This window comes from Trichosurus vulpecula, chromosome 2 (assembly GCF_011100635.1).
Source record: "Trichosurus vulpecula isolate mTriVul1 chromosome 2, mTriVul1.pri, whole genome shotgun sequence".
Taxonomy (NCBI): domain Eukaryota; kingdom Metazoa; phylum Chordata; class Mammalia; order Diprotodontia; family Phalangeridae; genus Trichosurus; species Trichosurus vulpecula.
In genome coordinates, this window is record NC_050574.1 from 228829700 (window position 1) to 228846898 (window position 17199).

Genomic DNA, 17199 nt, shown 5'->3' on the forward strand with positions numbered 1-17199 from the left:
TTTGAATAAATTCTTGGCAACATGTACATTGTACAGAACATTAGACTGATAGATGCAGGTTTTTAACACTAGTTATGCCAACTACTAAGTGATATTAGGCAAATCATTTAACCTTTATATAGCCTTGGTTTCCTTGTCTGTAAAAAGGACTGGGGTGGGGACAGGGAAAGGAGTAGTTAACTAAATTCTTCCTAGTTAAATGTCTTCTATTTAGTGAAATATTTTACCTTTTTAAAAATTGGATTAAAATTTCTAGAGGTAATTGATGTATAATTGTTAATATTCTGATTTTAAGATCACTTTCCTGAATTCTCAGATTATAATAGCTAGCATTTACATTGACAGCACCTATTATATACTAAAGTGCTTTTAAGATTATCTTCTTTGATCATCAATCTACCCTGGGAGGTAGGTGGTATTATCACCATTTTACAGATGAGGAAACTAAGGTAAACAGAGGTTAAGTGGTTTGTCCAAGGTCACACAGCTTAAGTGTCTGAGGATGAATTTGAACTCAGGTTTTCCTCACTCTGGGCCCAGTGCTCTATGCACTATGGTGCCACCTGGCACCCTCATACAGCATTTGGTTTTGAAAGTGACAAACTAAGTGGCTGCTACATTAATAAATATTCCAGGCATGTAGTACTAATAATGAGATGTTTCAGTGGGACAAGCTGAAACAAATACCCCAAAGAAATCTTTTTCTCTGCTTCTCTTTATGCTAGAGCATAAAGTTACATGCCTGTTGTGCAAGACAAATGCTCAGAGATCATCAAATCAGATGTGAGTTTCAGGAACACCATTTTGGAGACTGGAGGATGGATTGGATCAGGAAGAGGCTTGAGGAAGAGAACAATTAGGAGACTACTGTAATAGTCCTGGTGAGAGGTGACAAGGGCCTGAGCTGAGGTGATGGCTGCTTGAGTGGAGGAAAGGGGACACAGACGAGAAAATTATAGGTTCCCAAGATTCATTCATTCAGCACTTAGATAGTGCCTATGGTGCACTTAACACTGCAGAAATCATAAAGTACTATTTAAGAAAAGAGCAATTTAAAGGAACTAAATTAAGATTGGTGTTAAGAAATGACAGAAAAGACCTCGTGTTTTTTGCATTATTCAAGTCAAAGATTACAAGAATAACATTTTCTGCAACACAAATTGAAAGAGCTATTTTATTGAGAAACTTGCTGTATTATTTGAGGTCACAGGTACAAAGATATTTTCATTCGATAAAACTGGCATATCCTTAATTCTAAAAATATTTTAACATAACAAAAGTACCCTTTTAACCAAACTTGCAGATCACAATGATCAACAGTTTTCTGTGCTAAAAGATGCAGTTTTCTGCTTCCCTTTAAGAGAACTTATGCAGTAACTTGTGCAAAGGTAAAACAATTGATTCTTAATTTAAATTTAAGATGCTTACCATGCATGTGAGTTGGCGTATCAGTTCTTCCTGGCATAAGTTATATTTAAGCTTAAAATCAGTCTAACCTCTAGAGCATTAGGTCACAATTAGAATGTAAAAAACTAAGCTTTCCTTGCCAAAGTGACTCTAATTGGCAAAACAAACTGCTCTACCCCAAAAACATAATTTAAAACAAATATTATAACAAAGTGTTTAGATTTACTCTGATTAAATACATTAGGGTTTTCATAATTTTTTAAACATACAGATATAAAAGGGTAGTAAAATAAGTCCTGTTCACGTTAAAAAAAAAGGATCCAAATAGAAAATAGAACTGTCTCATTCGTATGTTAGTTAGATGCAATTAAATATAATGAAACTAAACATTCTAAGTTAAATCAGCAGAGGGGCTAATTATTTAACAGAGGGTAGTAACAGGGCTTAAAAAGTAAGACAAATTGGGCATAATATATTCTAAACACTTTTAAAAAGTGACTGTTAAAACCTATGAAATAAATAAAGCACACTGAACATCAAGTAACTCAAAGGTAACATGATCACCTTTTTCTCTCCTTTTTTTCCCACCAATTTCAAACCAGGAATAATATTTCATAACTGCACACAGCATAAATAACTTAAATTTATAGACGCTTAGGAATCAGCATGCCAAAAATTAAGTTCTAAAACTTATAGCAGCATATTAGATTTGGCTTCAAAAGTAGTTTGAAATATGTAAAAGGCTTTCATTTTTATCTTTGTATCCCCAGTGCCTGGCAAAGTGCATGGCACATAAGAGACACATGATAAAAGATTGCTGACATGAACCACATCTTTCCTATATTAATTTCTCTAAATAGTGGTTCACAGATGTGCAAAAATTTTGAGCTGACATGTGCAAAATTATATACATATATATCAACAATTATGGTAGCAATTTTGTTGGTTGGTGTGAACTGCACTAAATATAACATGCACAACAAAAGTTAGAGACTAGACTATATCTGAACTTCTGTTATAGATTTGTGGAGATTATCCCCTACCTTCTGATGGAAAAGCAAGAATAAATGTACTTTAAAAAGATAAACTCATTGTGTTGCCAGTTTGAATGAGCACCACTTGTCAAGAAATTGTGTCGTGGTGGAGAAATGAAGAACTAGGAAGGCCTCTTAATAAAATGATTTTCAAAGTCTCTCCATGAAGTGCAATTTCTAAGTGCAAAGTATACATAGTCATGAGATTCATTTACTGCTCAATATCCAACTGCAAAATTCAGCAATTTAGAGTAGTAGCTTATTTGGTTATTAAAATTATATTAATTACATGCAAATCAATCATTAACAATTTTTGTCCAAACTGATGATTATATTCAATAGGAGCTCTCTAATAATGACGGTATAGTAGGGAATAATTGCTCTTGGGTTTTGTTGGACAGTTTCCTTCCGTGTTTTATATCCACATATTTTAGGTTTGGGGGGAAAGTGAGGTAGGGGATGAGTGCTCCATTTCTACCTGTCTGTCCTGTGAGGATGCACCTGAATTAGTGCCTAGAGGACTTTCTGTGGGACTGTCCTGAAGAAATCGGTAAAACAAATATTCATCCCGAAATTCATATTCATTGGTAATGTGCTGGACAACTCCTCCTTGTACCAGCCTGTCTCCATACAGCACTGCTTCACCACGGTCAGAGGCAAGGCCAACTTCAATTAGCCAGTTCACCAGGTCACAGCCACAGAAAGTTCCAGTAGAGGTCTTTGCACCACACCTGTATGTCAAAGGAATGATTGACCCATATGTTCTGTAAATCTGCTTTCAGCACTGTATAACAGGGGACAGGCAAGGAAAAATGGGAAAACAAGGAAAGACAGCATGATAGTTGGTATTTAAAAAAGTATGGTAGAAAAGAAACCATTTTGGATATTAATGGTTTGTTAAACTGTAATCATTTTAAAAATATGACAATTGTGTTTATGAAAATAGTTAAAACTTAATACATGGAAAGCTATACACAAAAGTGACACACGATAAATGTGTTTAAATCGATATACAATAACAGCAACTTTTGTAATAGCTTTGTTAGAGGCTACGACACTACATAAAATTTAAATAAAATTTGTCCAATTATAAAAAAATACCAAATGTTTTCATTAGTAAATACTGTAAACTACAGTAAATCAGGAATTGCTTCTCAGGTAATATATTTAGTCAGAGACTTAAAACTTGTCTTACTAAAACAATGAGATTAAAAATATATACTCTGTATGACACTTTTGATTATTTCAAATGCATTTCTGATACAAATGCATGGTTCCTCACATCTCAGCAAACATGATTTATGGCAGCAAGTTAATTTTTTTTTTTGGAGGGAGGAAGGCAGGGCACTTGGGGTTAAGTGACTTGCCCAACCAAGTTCACACAGCTAGTAAGTGTGTCAGGTGTCTGAGGTCAGATTTGAACTCAGGGCCTCCTGACTCCAGGGCCATTTTAGCTGCCCCATTTTGGGGGAGGGAGGGGGTGGGTTAAGTAAAGATGGAGTTATTTTACTGCAATGTTCATGTCTTCAAAGCAAAAATCAAAATGGCAAAGAGTCACAGACATTCGTATTGTAGCATATATGGCGTGTGTGTGTGTGTGTGTGTGTATGTATATATATATGTGCCATATATGGTATATATGGCAGCAAGAGGAAAAAGAACCAAATGAACCAGTAAATTTTAATAGAAGCTCGTAATGGACATGAAGTACACTTGATAAAAGCATCAGTCAAGCAAAAGAACTGTTACAGAGCCAAAAAGGAGGCAGCAATCAAAGATCAAGGTGAGATGAGGAAAGTAGGCAATGGAAAAGAATACACTTAATTACATGAGTAGGACTATTTAAGAAGTCATACAAAAATCACAAAAGGCTAATATGCATTTAAACATCTTCTCAAGTAACACCACAATGAGCACAGAAATGTTATTTCAGGTACATTAAGATGTAATACACCTTAATTTGTAAACAAAATTTCAAGCAGTTCCAATACAAGACTAATGCCCCAAACAACATGTGGTTGAACATCCACTGTTACTGTTAATTTTAAACACTCAATTAAAATCTAGTAAGATTCCTGACACTCATTCAATAAAACATCACACATGACTGTGTAATGACATCTCAGGTACGCCTACAATTGGACAAATAATGCGGTAGCCTGGAACGAGTAGAGTGGAACAGAGGGGGTTTACCATCACCCAATCCACATGGCTCAGCATTCCTACAAAGCAGCAGCAGCACGATGGTTCCCTTTCTGCTTCATAACTTGTATAAAGGTGTCAAATGAAATTTTCTTCTAAAAATTTCATAAAGCCAATTTTCTCAACCTGTTGAATTGCTGAAGGAAACTATTCCTAAGTGTTATTTTTAGATGATTTTGCCAGTCCAGATATCCACCTCTCAAAAAGGAAAACTTATGCGCTCTGTAATACTGGTCTTTGATTTTCTACTTTTTTACTTTCCCCATTACGTAATTTTTAAAAAGTTCATGACAACATTTATCCTTCACATTTCAGTATCAGAGGCTAGGATCAATTGACCGGTTTCCATGGATATTATTTAGATATCATAGACTAAAGACTAGGATTTGAGGTGAAAAACAGAGTAGTTGGTGTCAGAACTGTCAGTTTCGAAAATATTTTTTCAATAAAAAGTAACATCAACAGAAAAATATGAAAATGAAATTGTTTCTAAATTCAAACTCTTGAAACTTTTCTGAAAAGCAGTAATAACTAATGTCCTTCGATTCTAATATCCTAATGTCTTGGTTCTCAGATCATTTTTCCATACTTTATCAAAACCAAAGTTAGCAGCTTTTTGAAACCACCTAAATAAAGATGGTCTAGGTATGTTACGGAGGTTTTGTTTAAGGGATAATCCATGTGCACTGGCCCATGACATTTTTAGTTAACATGCGCAAGTCAATGGTATTATGTAATCTGAAAGGTGTGTCCAACATTTAATATTTTAGTCAACAGGAATCTCTGTACAGGCATTTGCCCACCTTCTTTCCTTGACAATGCTTCGGACGCAGAGATCACGGTGATAATGAACAAACTGTTGACAGGTCATCCTGATCTCCTCAGGAACAGGTGATGATCCATTTTCTGCTGTTTCTTTATTATTCCACAGGAATTCCAATCTGAAAATCAAAGAAGAGGCTATGTGTAATGAACAACAGAAAACACCACACAGGGGACCTATTTCCCCATAAAAACACTCTTGTTTGACAGCAGTTGTCATCTGCTTGGCAAATCCATGTCACTCTTAAGCCAGAAGCAATGATAATCTGTCCTCATTGACATTTTATTTCTTAAATTCATGAGACAAATTTGGCATATTTATTATTTGTCAAATTTCATTTTCCTTTGGATATTTTAAAAAGAGTCTTTACAGAGATCAAAGACTTTACTTCAGCATTTTTGTGCTACTGGCAGATTTCCTGCATATCTTGAATGCAGAACTACTGTGTACAAGCCTTGTGGTCTATTTAAACTTTAATCTGATAATGAAATAGATGACTAGATCTCCTGTTAATACTTAAGTTTAATGACTAGTTTATTATTCCATTTCTACATCATGGGACCACCTTGACTGTTCTTTAATTAAGACTAAATGGGGATCTCATCGCAGGAGGAGGCGACAAGATGGTAGAGAAAAACTCAGCTGAGTTCTTTCAAATTCCCCTCCAAACGAGTCTAAAATAACACCTCAAATCAAATCTTCAAGTGGCAGAACCAACAAAAGGTTAGGTAAAATGATTTTACAGCCCAAGAGAACTTAGGAGGTCAGCAGGAAAGGTCTGTCCCACTGGGGTGCTGGTTGGGTCTGGAGTGTAGCACAAACCACACAGTGCAGGTCATGCCAGCTTGCCTTCTCAAGGAGGTGGGGAGGGAGGGAAGGAGGAAAAGAATTTGGAACTCAAAATTTAAAAAAAATTAATGTTAAAAAATTTTGTTTACATGTAATTGAGGGAAAAAAAAACTAAATGGGGACCAAGAACCTAATGCTAGATCTTTTTTTTTTTTTTGGAGGGGGGAAGGCAGGGCAATTGTGGTTAAGTGACTTGCCCAAGGTCATACAGCTAGAGTGTGTGTCAAGTGTCTGAGGCCGGATTTGCACTCAGGGTCTCCTGTCTCCAGGGCGGGTGCTCTACTCACTGTGCCGCCTAGCTGCCCTGTTAATGCTAGATCTTAAAATTGATCTTGGCCTTTCTGGCTTCCTGTATTACTGGGCTCAAATCTCACCATCTGCAAGGAGCCTCCTTGTGCCCTCTCTCTGAGATTAGATTACCTTCTACTTATGCTATATCTTGTATTTCTTTTGCATGTTGTTTCCTCCATTACCGTGTGAGCTCCACAAGGAGAGAGACCATGATTTTGTCTTTGTGTCTTCAACACTTAACACAGTGCTTGACAAAGAATGAACACTTAATGAATGCTTCTTGACTGATTAAAATTGCCACTCTTAGGCATCTGTGAAGTCTGTAACAGGCCCTGAGTCTTCTTTATGTACTGACTTGGTAAGGGAAGTCTTAACATTTCTACTTTTTACTAATTTTACCATGAAAACTAACGAGCCTAATAATGTCCTATGGTACTCCTAAAAACTAAGTGCTTATGATACCTGTAGAAAAGTGTCCATAGCTAAAGTTGATACTTTAGCAATCTTGGTGGAAAATGGTAGAATCAAAAATTTAGAAAAGCAGAATGAGTTTTTTTCTTAAGGAAAATGCAAATGTGCAAGAATCTAAACTGCTCTTGTCAAGCAAGAGATATGCTGCAGGAATAGCTATCACAGATGAGATAAAACCTCTTTACTATCTTATGAACACATCTTTAAGTATATTTTAAAACTGCATTTTTAATTCAGTAATAGTTTTTAAAAAACAATGTCCAATAGTTCTTTTTAAAATAGAAATAATACTACTGGATTTACAATGGTTCCTTCTGCAGTTTATCTGTGGTTATTTACTACAAATATATGAAGCAGCAGATAATACTGTTACCACGATAATCGGTTTCTGCCAGTACATATTAGAGACCTAAAAACAATTAAGGGAATATCATTACCATTAACTTTATTAAAATATATACACTTAAAAATTGAGTTTACCTTCTTTTGAAAGGCAGAATGATAAAATGTTTGTCTAACCCAAAGATTCCAAAGGAAATAAAACCCTGTTGAGAAAAATATATAGACAAGTTACATATTTAGAAGCTAGAAATAAAATTTCAAGCAAAAAAAAAAAAGGCAAACCATTGCCATTTACTCCAGTAATCAAAAATCAACATTTAAAAAGTAACTAAAAAGGCAGTCTTCAAAGTTCTAGGCTGTGAAACAAGGACATTTTTCTGCTTGCTTGTTCTAAGCACCTGGTCTTGCCGATTTTGCTTACAGTCTTTGTGTCATTCCTCTAGAAGAAACCAGAGGCTGAGGAAAGAAGAGATTTGTGCTCTATTCCTGTTACTCTGCTCTGTACTGGGGAGCAGAGACTGATGGACAAGTGGAGTCAGGGAAGATATTTAGTAGTTTTTACCTCAACCTTAGAACCAGTGTTACTGGGAGGGAAAACATGTAGTAAAAGTAATTGCTTCAAATCAATGTCTGGCTTTTGGAATCATGTAGATTTTGACTTTTTCATGGACATGGTCCCTACCCTGCACCCTCCCTTACAGCGTGTTCTAAAGTCTGGACATATAGGCAAAAATGCATATTTTCAAGAAATGAAATGATTGAAATTTTCAGCATCATTTTATTTAATTTGAATATTGACAAATAACATCTTCAACCTCAAATAACATATGACTTCATATTCATATTCCAAGAGTGAATGTGCTAAAATTGACAGCAACATGGAGTTACTGAGTTATTGCACTGAGTTCACGTGAATCTTGCAAAGCGCATCAACCTTTGCATCACAAATGATGGAAATCATATTGAAGATGTTATTTGTTAATATTCCAATTAAAGAAAATGTTGAAAATCAATCATTTCATTTCTTGAAAATATGCATTTTTTTTGCCTATGTGTGCAGAATTTAGGAACATCCTGTATTATGTAATATCGTTCATTTATCCAGGAATTCATGTTTCATCTAAATAATATATGTTTTCACAACACATTTTCAGAATTATTTGCATTCTGGCATAAAAGCCAATATGTAGAAAATGGTGCTGGCAACAACTAAAACATATTAAACATTTCTGTGTAGCAAGTTATATAAACTTTATGTGGGATAGAAATAGTTTCGTAGACAACTCTTGCTTATTCAGACTAATGGATAGTAGACATATGATAATCCAAAACAAAAGGAAAGCAAAAAAAAAAATTTATATTGAGCCTTGAAGTATATCACGATACTAATATTTTAATACCATTACATCTTAAAATGATCTCAAAACCATAAAGTAATACCATGAATCTCTGATTTATCCAAACTATCTTTTTGCATATTTATGATACATTACTCACCTTCACTAATTCTACAGTCCAGCCACACTGGTCTTGCTATTCTTTAGGCACAGTATCTGGAAGGCATCCCCTAGCTTCTTTTTACCCTGTATTTACTTTGTAAAGTAAGTGAGTGAGAGTGTGTGTGTGTGTGTGTGTGTGTAATACACATAAATATACACACATATATTCATGTATGTATTCTATATACATTTATGAAGTATATGTACATATATTTATGTTATATATACATGAATATTCACACACACACACACACACCCCTATGTACCTCTATCTAAAAAAATTTCCCCCGTCTACATCCACATTCTTTCCCCAGTAGAATCTAAGATCCTTGGGAGGAATTATTTCATTTTGTCTTTGTATTCTCAGTGCTTGCCACGTAGTAGGAGTATAATAAATGCTTGCTGATTAAGTTCAACTTCTCCTTGAACTTTACTCTTATTAGGTTCCTCCATCAAAGAATCAGCCTGAAAATAGAGCTTCCCTCTCAAATCATGAAATATGAGATAGGGGTTCCAAAAAGGGTTTTCCTAATGACTACAGGTTACATATAATGTCAAATCAAATAAATATAAGAGAATATGATGTTTAAAAGTATTAAATCAGAGTATACGTTAATTTATCCACTAATACATGCTTATTGATTTATTAAAGTTCTATTTTATCTCTTGTGTTATAGAAATGACCCATGGTTCTTGAAGGCTATAGTAATGGGATACATGGTCTTGCAGGTTTACCTAAGTTTCAAGTATGAGTATAGTGATGGACTTCATGTTTATTAAATAAAGACAAGCCTAGCTAAGTTCAAAGAGGCTCATGACCAAGTTGGCCAAGGATGACTAATTTTAACATAACAATTTATGGAAATTATCTGCTAAAGCAGAGAAAGGAGCTGGGATGTTTACTTAAGGAAGTACCCACATCAATGAAATAATGGATTCTTGAAACAGCAAAGATGTATTAAATTGTCAATAAATTTTCAAGTAACATTTAACAAATACATACTACATACAGGTCTCCCCAAGTCTTGATGTGATTTTAAGCTGTTAAAAGCCTAAATATGAATTTAGAACTTTAATAATACTTTCTGCTCGGGAATTATTAAGGATACTATTAAACAATTTTCTTTATTTTATTTGTAGCTATAAAAGACCCTCAGGGAAATTATTTGCCAAAGCTAACCTAATAAACATATAGTAAAGTTCAAATAGATCCGAGGTTCCTTGCCTCTGTTTCCATGACTATTATTGCTTTCAAAATTAAAACAGAAGATAAATTCAGTATTTCTGGCTGAAATATTCACACAACCTGGTAACCTCAATTAATATAATAATCCATTTTTCTATTCAAAGACAGACATATCTTTCACTGACATATAACACAGTCAATCAAACACATGTGCATGCACATACGTGTGTACGCTCACATATACACAGAGGTTCCCTTCGAAATTCCTAGTAAATACCTGTCCAAAATTGAATACAGCACAAAAAAACTGTAATTCAACATACAGTCTTCCAGGTTCCTGGTTGAACAGCCACCACAAACAACTGGAAAGATTCTACAAAGAAATAATAAATATTTTTAAATGAACAAAGCTATTCATCTTACCTACCAGAATATAGTTACAATTAAACAAATGGCTTAAAATCTAAATCTCCTTAATGCCTGAAAAGGAAAACTAAAGGACAAAACACTATGAGAATATATAACCTTTGTCTTTCTAGGAAGAGGATGACACATCCTTCTGAGAGATTGTCATTTATACAGCTGTCTATTCTAATTAATTCTGAAGGGGAAAGACATGATCTATATTACAGGAGTTTATATAAGACATCAGCATTGCTGCCTGGTGTAAAACAGGGCAGATTTTTAAAATTAGCATTTCATGATGCAAAAATCAAATTATCAAATTTGTAGCAGCATTCCTTGATCTTTTCTGATTATTATGCTTAAATGGCAAGCAGAGTGGTACCAGCTGATATCATTCTACATAAAATGAGGATCAGAGGTGTTAGAAAGATTCCTTTATGTTTATTCTATTCATCGCCATGTTTGTAGCTGTCTCAGAAAAGTAGCTATCCTGGGAAGATCTCTTGAAAAGGAATAGTGGAGTCTGTCCATTAAGGTCAGCAAATGGTTAGAAATTAGTAACTCTAAAAAATGGTAAATTTTACCTATGATGAAGAGTAATTAATAGAAAGATTCAGATTTTTCTCAAATTCTAGGTTCAAGGTAAATGGATAATTATCCAAGCAAGATAAAAAAATTTTTTTTCATAAATAGGACAGTAACACTGTAAAATGCGCTACTAATTGTTTTTTCCCTCTTTTAAAGAAGATTAGAGATTTAGGATTCTGTAGTGTGTATTACCATTTGTAGAAGTAACTAAGCTTTTTTAGCTGCCCAAATGCAATTTTTACAAAGCACTTAAGAGAAAGGGCCTCAAATAAAAGTAAAAGAAATATTTACAGCAAACAAGCCGACAATAAGTAGTAAACACAGCAACACATGTCTAGCCAGTTGTTTGTCTCCAATCTGTAGAAGCTGTTCTTCTTCCTGAGCTAAAATGCAGCTCTGAGAATTACACTGACTCACACAATGTTCATCTAGAAAACATTAAGAATAATTTGTAATCAGAGCTTTTTAAAGGAATTTAAACTTGTTTAATGACTAAGCAAACTGTCACACATACAAATACAACCCAGTCATGATAGGTTATGTTACAAGAGTTCTATAGGAGATTCTTTCCTTCACATTGCGAAGAAAGATTTCCTACTTCCTCTCACAGATTATATCTGAAAAGCTATAAAATACTTGTCTTACTTATACTACTTAACACTGTAATTCTAAGACCATTGAAAAAAAGACCTCAAATTGAGAATTCCTAATTTCATTCTTAACTAATGTGTACATATATATTTATTTGTTTGTTTGTTGTATGGTCTCAAGACCATAATTTTATAACAGCCAAACTGAGAAGTATGAAGTCTTTCTTGAGAAAAATTAATTTAATTAATACAAATTATAATCATCAATAGTGCATATAGTAAATGCTTTATAAATGTTTATTCAATCAAAATTCAACTGACGAACTACATTAAAGATTTTAAAATTTGTCTCAAGAATTCTGAGGCACTATACGAAAAGATGATGCTAACCATATTTCTGTTAGCACAAATTCACTAGCACTTACCCTCACTAGCAAATCATCACTTTGCTGTCTAAATTGCTACTCTATGGTAGTTAAAAGAAGCAATTCTCACAAAAACAGATTTTTATACTAACACAGTGTGACACTAAAGATCAATACTCACATGGTGAGAGTAATAATATTTGATAAAAGTATATCTGTCATCTGAGTCTGGAGAGAGATGACTACCAGTTGGTGAATTTTCTGGCACAGCAACCTACTACAGCCTAGGGTAGCTGGGAGCGACTCTTGAAATGGGAGCACCCACACTGACAAACACCCATAGGCTTGAGGTCAGTGATGAATGTGACAAAAACAGCAGTTCATGCTTAAGTTGCAAAGGGTTTTCCACATAACAACTCTGCAGATCACCAGGAGGAGAGGAGGTTACTAGTGAAGGATAAATGATTAAAGACCAAGCCCTGGAGGCAAAAATAAAAAGGCAAGCAAAAAACTCACATGACAGTTTGAGGATGTTATCTACCTCCTACACATAAAGGACCAGTTTATGTGGAAGAATGCCACATTAAACTGAGTGAAGGATTGTAGAAAAAGATAATAGCTATAGAAAAGGTTGGTTCCCTAATTTAGAAAGATGCAAGAGGTCCTTGGCATAAAAAGATAATGAACACAATCCCAAAGGCTGAGAGAGAAAGAGAGAGAGAGGGGGAGGGAAAGGGAGAGAGAGAAAGTGTGTGTGTGTGTGTGTGTGTACCTGCACACCTGCTCACACATTTAGGCCTTTGGAAAGATGAACAGTATTAAATTTTCAGTGTATGCCAGCAGGTGGCAGCAGAAAGGAGAAAAAAAACATCTCATCCTGAGAACATATGGAGTATTTTACATATAAAATATATATTTTTTTTACAATTGTACATCTGTTTCATGTGTACAGAACAAGTATGAATTGGTCTCAAGCCATGGAAGAGCTCAAAAAGGATTTGGAAAAGCAAGTAAGGGAAGTAGAGGAAAAATTGGGAAGAGAAATAAGAGATGCAAGAAAACCATGAAAAACAAGTCAATGACTTGCTAAAGGAGACCCAAATAATATTGAAGAAAATAACACCTTAAAAAAATAGACTAACCCAAATGGCAAAAGAGCTCCAAAAAGCCAATGAGGAGAAGAATGCCTTGAAAGGCAGAATTAGCTAAATGGAAAAGGAGGTCCAAAAGACCACTGAAGAAAATATCACCCTAAAAATTAGATTGGAGCAAGTGGAAGCTAGTGACTTTATGAGAAATCAAGATATTATAAAACAGAACCAAAGGAATGAAAAAATGGAAGACAATGTGAATATCTCATTGGAAAAACCACTGAGCAGGAGAACAAACCCAGGAGAGATAATTTAAAAATTATTGGATTACCTGAAAGCCATGATCAAAAAAAAGGCCTAGATATCATCTTTCAAGAAATTATCAAGGAAAACTGCCCTGATATTCTAGAACCAGAGGGTAAAACAGAAATTGAAAGAATCTACCAATCACCTCTTGAAAAAGATCCCAAAAAGAAAACTCCTAGGAATATTGTAGCCAAATTCCAGAGTTCCCAGGTCAAGGAGAAAATATTACAAGCAGCCAGAAAGAAATAATTTGAGCATTGTGGAAACCACAATCAGGATAACATAAAATCTAGCAGCTTCTACATTAAGGGATTGAAGGGCTTGGAATACAATATTCCAGAGGTCAAAGGAGCTAGGATTAAAACCAAGACTCACCTACCCAGCAAAACTGAGTATAATGCTCCAAGGCAAAATATGGATTTTCAATAAAATAGAGAACTTGCAAGCTTTCTCTGAAAGGACCAGAGCTGAATAGAAAATCTGACTTTCAAATACAAGAATCAAGAAGCATGAAAAGATCAACAAGAGAAATCATAAGGGACTGTTTCAACAATCTGGCTAGCAGCTTCTGTGGGCATGTAAGATCCACCCACAGCCAGCACCCAGAAAGCTGCCAACAGCACAGGTTCTTTTGATCTGCTTAACTAAGGAAAGCAAGGTTAAGGGATTGACAAGCTTACTTTAATTCAGCATACAAATATCATTCACTGAGTTCAGGGGAAGAGACCAGCACACTGAACTTCAGAGCAAAATACAAACAAATTACAATCATCAACAGACAGACCCAATACAATTCATAGTTACCAACACCTAGGTTCAGCCTGGGAGCTCAAAACAAGGGCCGGCCCAGAGTCACTTGCGCCACCATTGCTGCGGGGAAGAGCTCCAAAAAAGAGATGGCCAACCCCTGGTTTTATATCTTTTTCAGTGTCAGGGGTGAGTCACACATGCGACTCATCCACGTGACCTAAAATCGTCACAAAGAGGAGACTTAAACCCACGTGGTCTAAAAGCCTCTGCTGTCCCAGACATGTAAACTAGGCCCTTCCTGGAGTTAGCCCCACCTTGGGCCCCACCTTAGCTGCCAATCCACACCCACTAAGGTTTTACACCTAATAGGGGTTTGGGCCTGGGGTTTAGCACCTAGTAAGGCTCAATGAAATACACTGAATTACTCAAAAGAAACAAACCAAACTTTTCAAGGGCACTTGTTGAACTAAGTGCTAAGAACCCATTTTGCTTACCAACACAGGGACTTACTAAAGTTGAACTGTTTTGTTTACAGTCCTACATGGAAAGATGATGTGTGTAATTCATGAGACCTTTCTCAGTATTGGGGTAGTTGAAGGGAATATACATATATATAGACAGAGGGTACAGGGTGAGTTGAATATGAAGGGATGATATCTAAAAAATAGGGGTGAGAGAGGAATATATTGAGAGGAGAAACGGAGAGATAGAATGGGGTAAATCATCTTACACAAAAATGGCAAGAAAAAGCAGTTCTGTTGGAAGGGAAGAGGGGGCAGGTGAAGGGGAATGAGTGAATCTTGCTCTCATCAGATTTGACTTGAGGAGGGAATAACATACACACTCAATTGGGTATCTTACCCCACAGGAAAGCAGGGGAAGGTGATAAAAAAGGGAGATGAAAGAAGGGAGGGCAGATAGGGGGAGGAGGTAATCAAAAGCAAACACTTTTGAAAAGGGATAGGGTCAAGGGAGAAAACTGAATAAAGGGGGACAGGATAGGATGGAAGGAAATATAGTTAGTCTTTCACAACATGAGTATTGTGGAAGTGTTTTACCTAATGATTTATGTGTGACCTATGTTGAATTGCTTGCCTTCCTAGGGAGGGTAGGTAGGGAGGGAAGAGGGGAGAGAATTTGGAACTCAAATTTTTAAAAGCAGATACTCAAAAAAAAAGTTGGTTTTGCATGCAACTGAGAAATAAGACATATAGGGAATGGGGCATAGAAATCTATCCTGCCCTCCAAGAAAGTAAGGGGAAAAGGGATGGGGGAGGGAGTGGGGTGACAGAAGGGAGGGCTGACTGGGGAATGAGGTAATTAGAATATATGCCATCTTGGAATGGGGGTGGAGGGTAGAATTGGGGAGAAAATTTGTAACTCAAAATCTTGAGGAAATCAATGTTGAAAACTAAAATATTAAATAATAAAATATGAAATCATGAAAAAATGCAAACAAAAGATATGAACTGTCAGTTCTCAAAAGAACTAATTGTATAAACAGATTCTCCAAATTACTAATAGGAGAAATGCAAAACCATAAGGTTTTACCTCATTCCCTGCAAATTAGCAAAGCTGGCAAAAGCTGGGAATAGACAATGTTGGAAGGGCTGTGGAAAGATAGACACATTAAGTACATTGTTGGTGGAGCTATGAATCAATATAATCATTTTGTAATTATGTAAATAAAGTGCTAAAATGTCCGTACTCTTTGACACAATGATTCCATTACTTGGCTTTAAACCCAAGGAGATGATCAAAAAAGAGGAAAAGTCCCCACATACACCAAAATATTTGTAACAATACTTTTTGTGGCAGCAAAGAACTAGAAACAAAGTTGATGCCCACTGACTGGGGAAAGGCTTTTAGGGAATAGTTTTCAATTCTTTTTTTTTTTTCGAGAATTGTTCAACCATATCCTTTGACCACATTTTAATTTATTTTCAAAGCTGTGTTACTTCAATGAAATGGACTATTATTGTGCTGTAAGAAATGATGAATGTGACCAACAGAGAAGCATAAAAAAATCTTTTATGAACTGGTGCAAAATGAAGTACACAGAGCCAAGAAAACAATATACACAATGACTACAGTGATATAAATGGAGAGTTACTACAAGAAATCCCCAAAAGTTAATGTTACAGAATTATAAAGGTTAAACAAAAGATTAAAAGAAAAGATATGAGAAGATAACATCCCTTGGCAGGGGTGAGAGGTCCACAACTTTTGTATCTTGCACATATTTTCAGATTTTTTTGATGTATTGATTTGTCATGCTGGTTTTTTCCCCTTCTTCTCTCTCTTTTGCCTCTTAAGAATTTAATTGCATAAGTGATGGCTCTTAAGAGTTGGGGGGGAGGGGAGACACAGATACTGAGCACATGATGTTAAAAGACAACAACTTATCTTTTTAAGAAAAAAAGTATAAAACGTATGATTAATGATCTTATAAAAATTCCATACATGCTCCATTGTAGCCTAATGGATACAGCCAGCTTTGGGGTCAGGAATTTATTTGTTTCAGCCATATCTGAAACCATTTTAGGTTTTGTTTTTTTTTTTGACAAATATATGAGTGATTTGCCATTTCCTTCTTCAGCTTATTTTACAGATGAGGAAACTGAGGCAAAAAGGGTTATGTGACTTGCTTAGGGTCGCACAGCTAGTGTCTGAGGCCAGATTTGTTTTTTAATTTTAGTTTTTTTAAAAAATTCTGAACTTAAGAAATAAAACAAGTATTTCCATAACAAAGTAGAATAGAAACAAAAAAAAAGGATTGCACTTCAAACTGCAGATCTATTATGTACAACTTGCTATTGCTTTTAAATATACAACAAATATGTATGTATATGTCAGTTCTTTGTCTAGATGCTGATACCATCTTTCTTCATAGGACCTTTGTTGGTTAATTTGGCTATTTATAATGGTCAGAATGACCTGGCCTCTCAAAGCTATTCTTAAAACAATATTGCTATTACTACATACAATGTTTTCTTGGTT

The 17199-nt window shown here is 35.3% G+C and overlaps 1 protein-coding gene across 1 annotated transcript in view; it reads right to left on the reverse strand.

Moving 5' to 3' along the window:
- Positions 1–1144: 1144 nt before the first annotated feature.
- GPR155 (G protein-coupled receptor 155) overlaps positions 1145–17199 on the reverse strand; it is a 50501-nt gene continuing 34446 nt past the window's right edge. The window contains exons 13-17 of the mRNA XM_036743499.1: positions 11389–11525; positions 10382–10477; positions 7558–7622; positions 5447–5584; positions 1145–3172 (exon numbers count right to left, since the gene is read on the reverse strand). Coding sequence (XP_036599394.1) covers positions 2872–3172; positions 5447–5584; positions 7558–7622; positions 10382–10477; positions 11389–11525 — 737 coding nt within the window. The 3' untranslated portion in view covers positions 1145–2871. The remainder of the gene's footprint in view (positions 3173–5446; positions 5585–7557; positions 7623–10381; positions 10478–11388; positions 11526–17199) is intronic.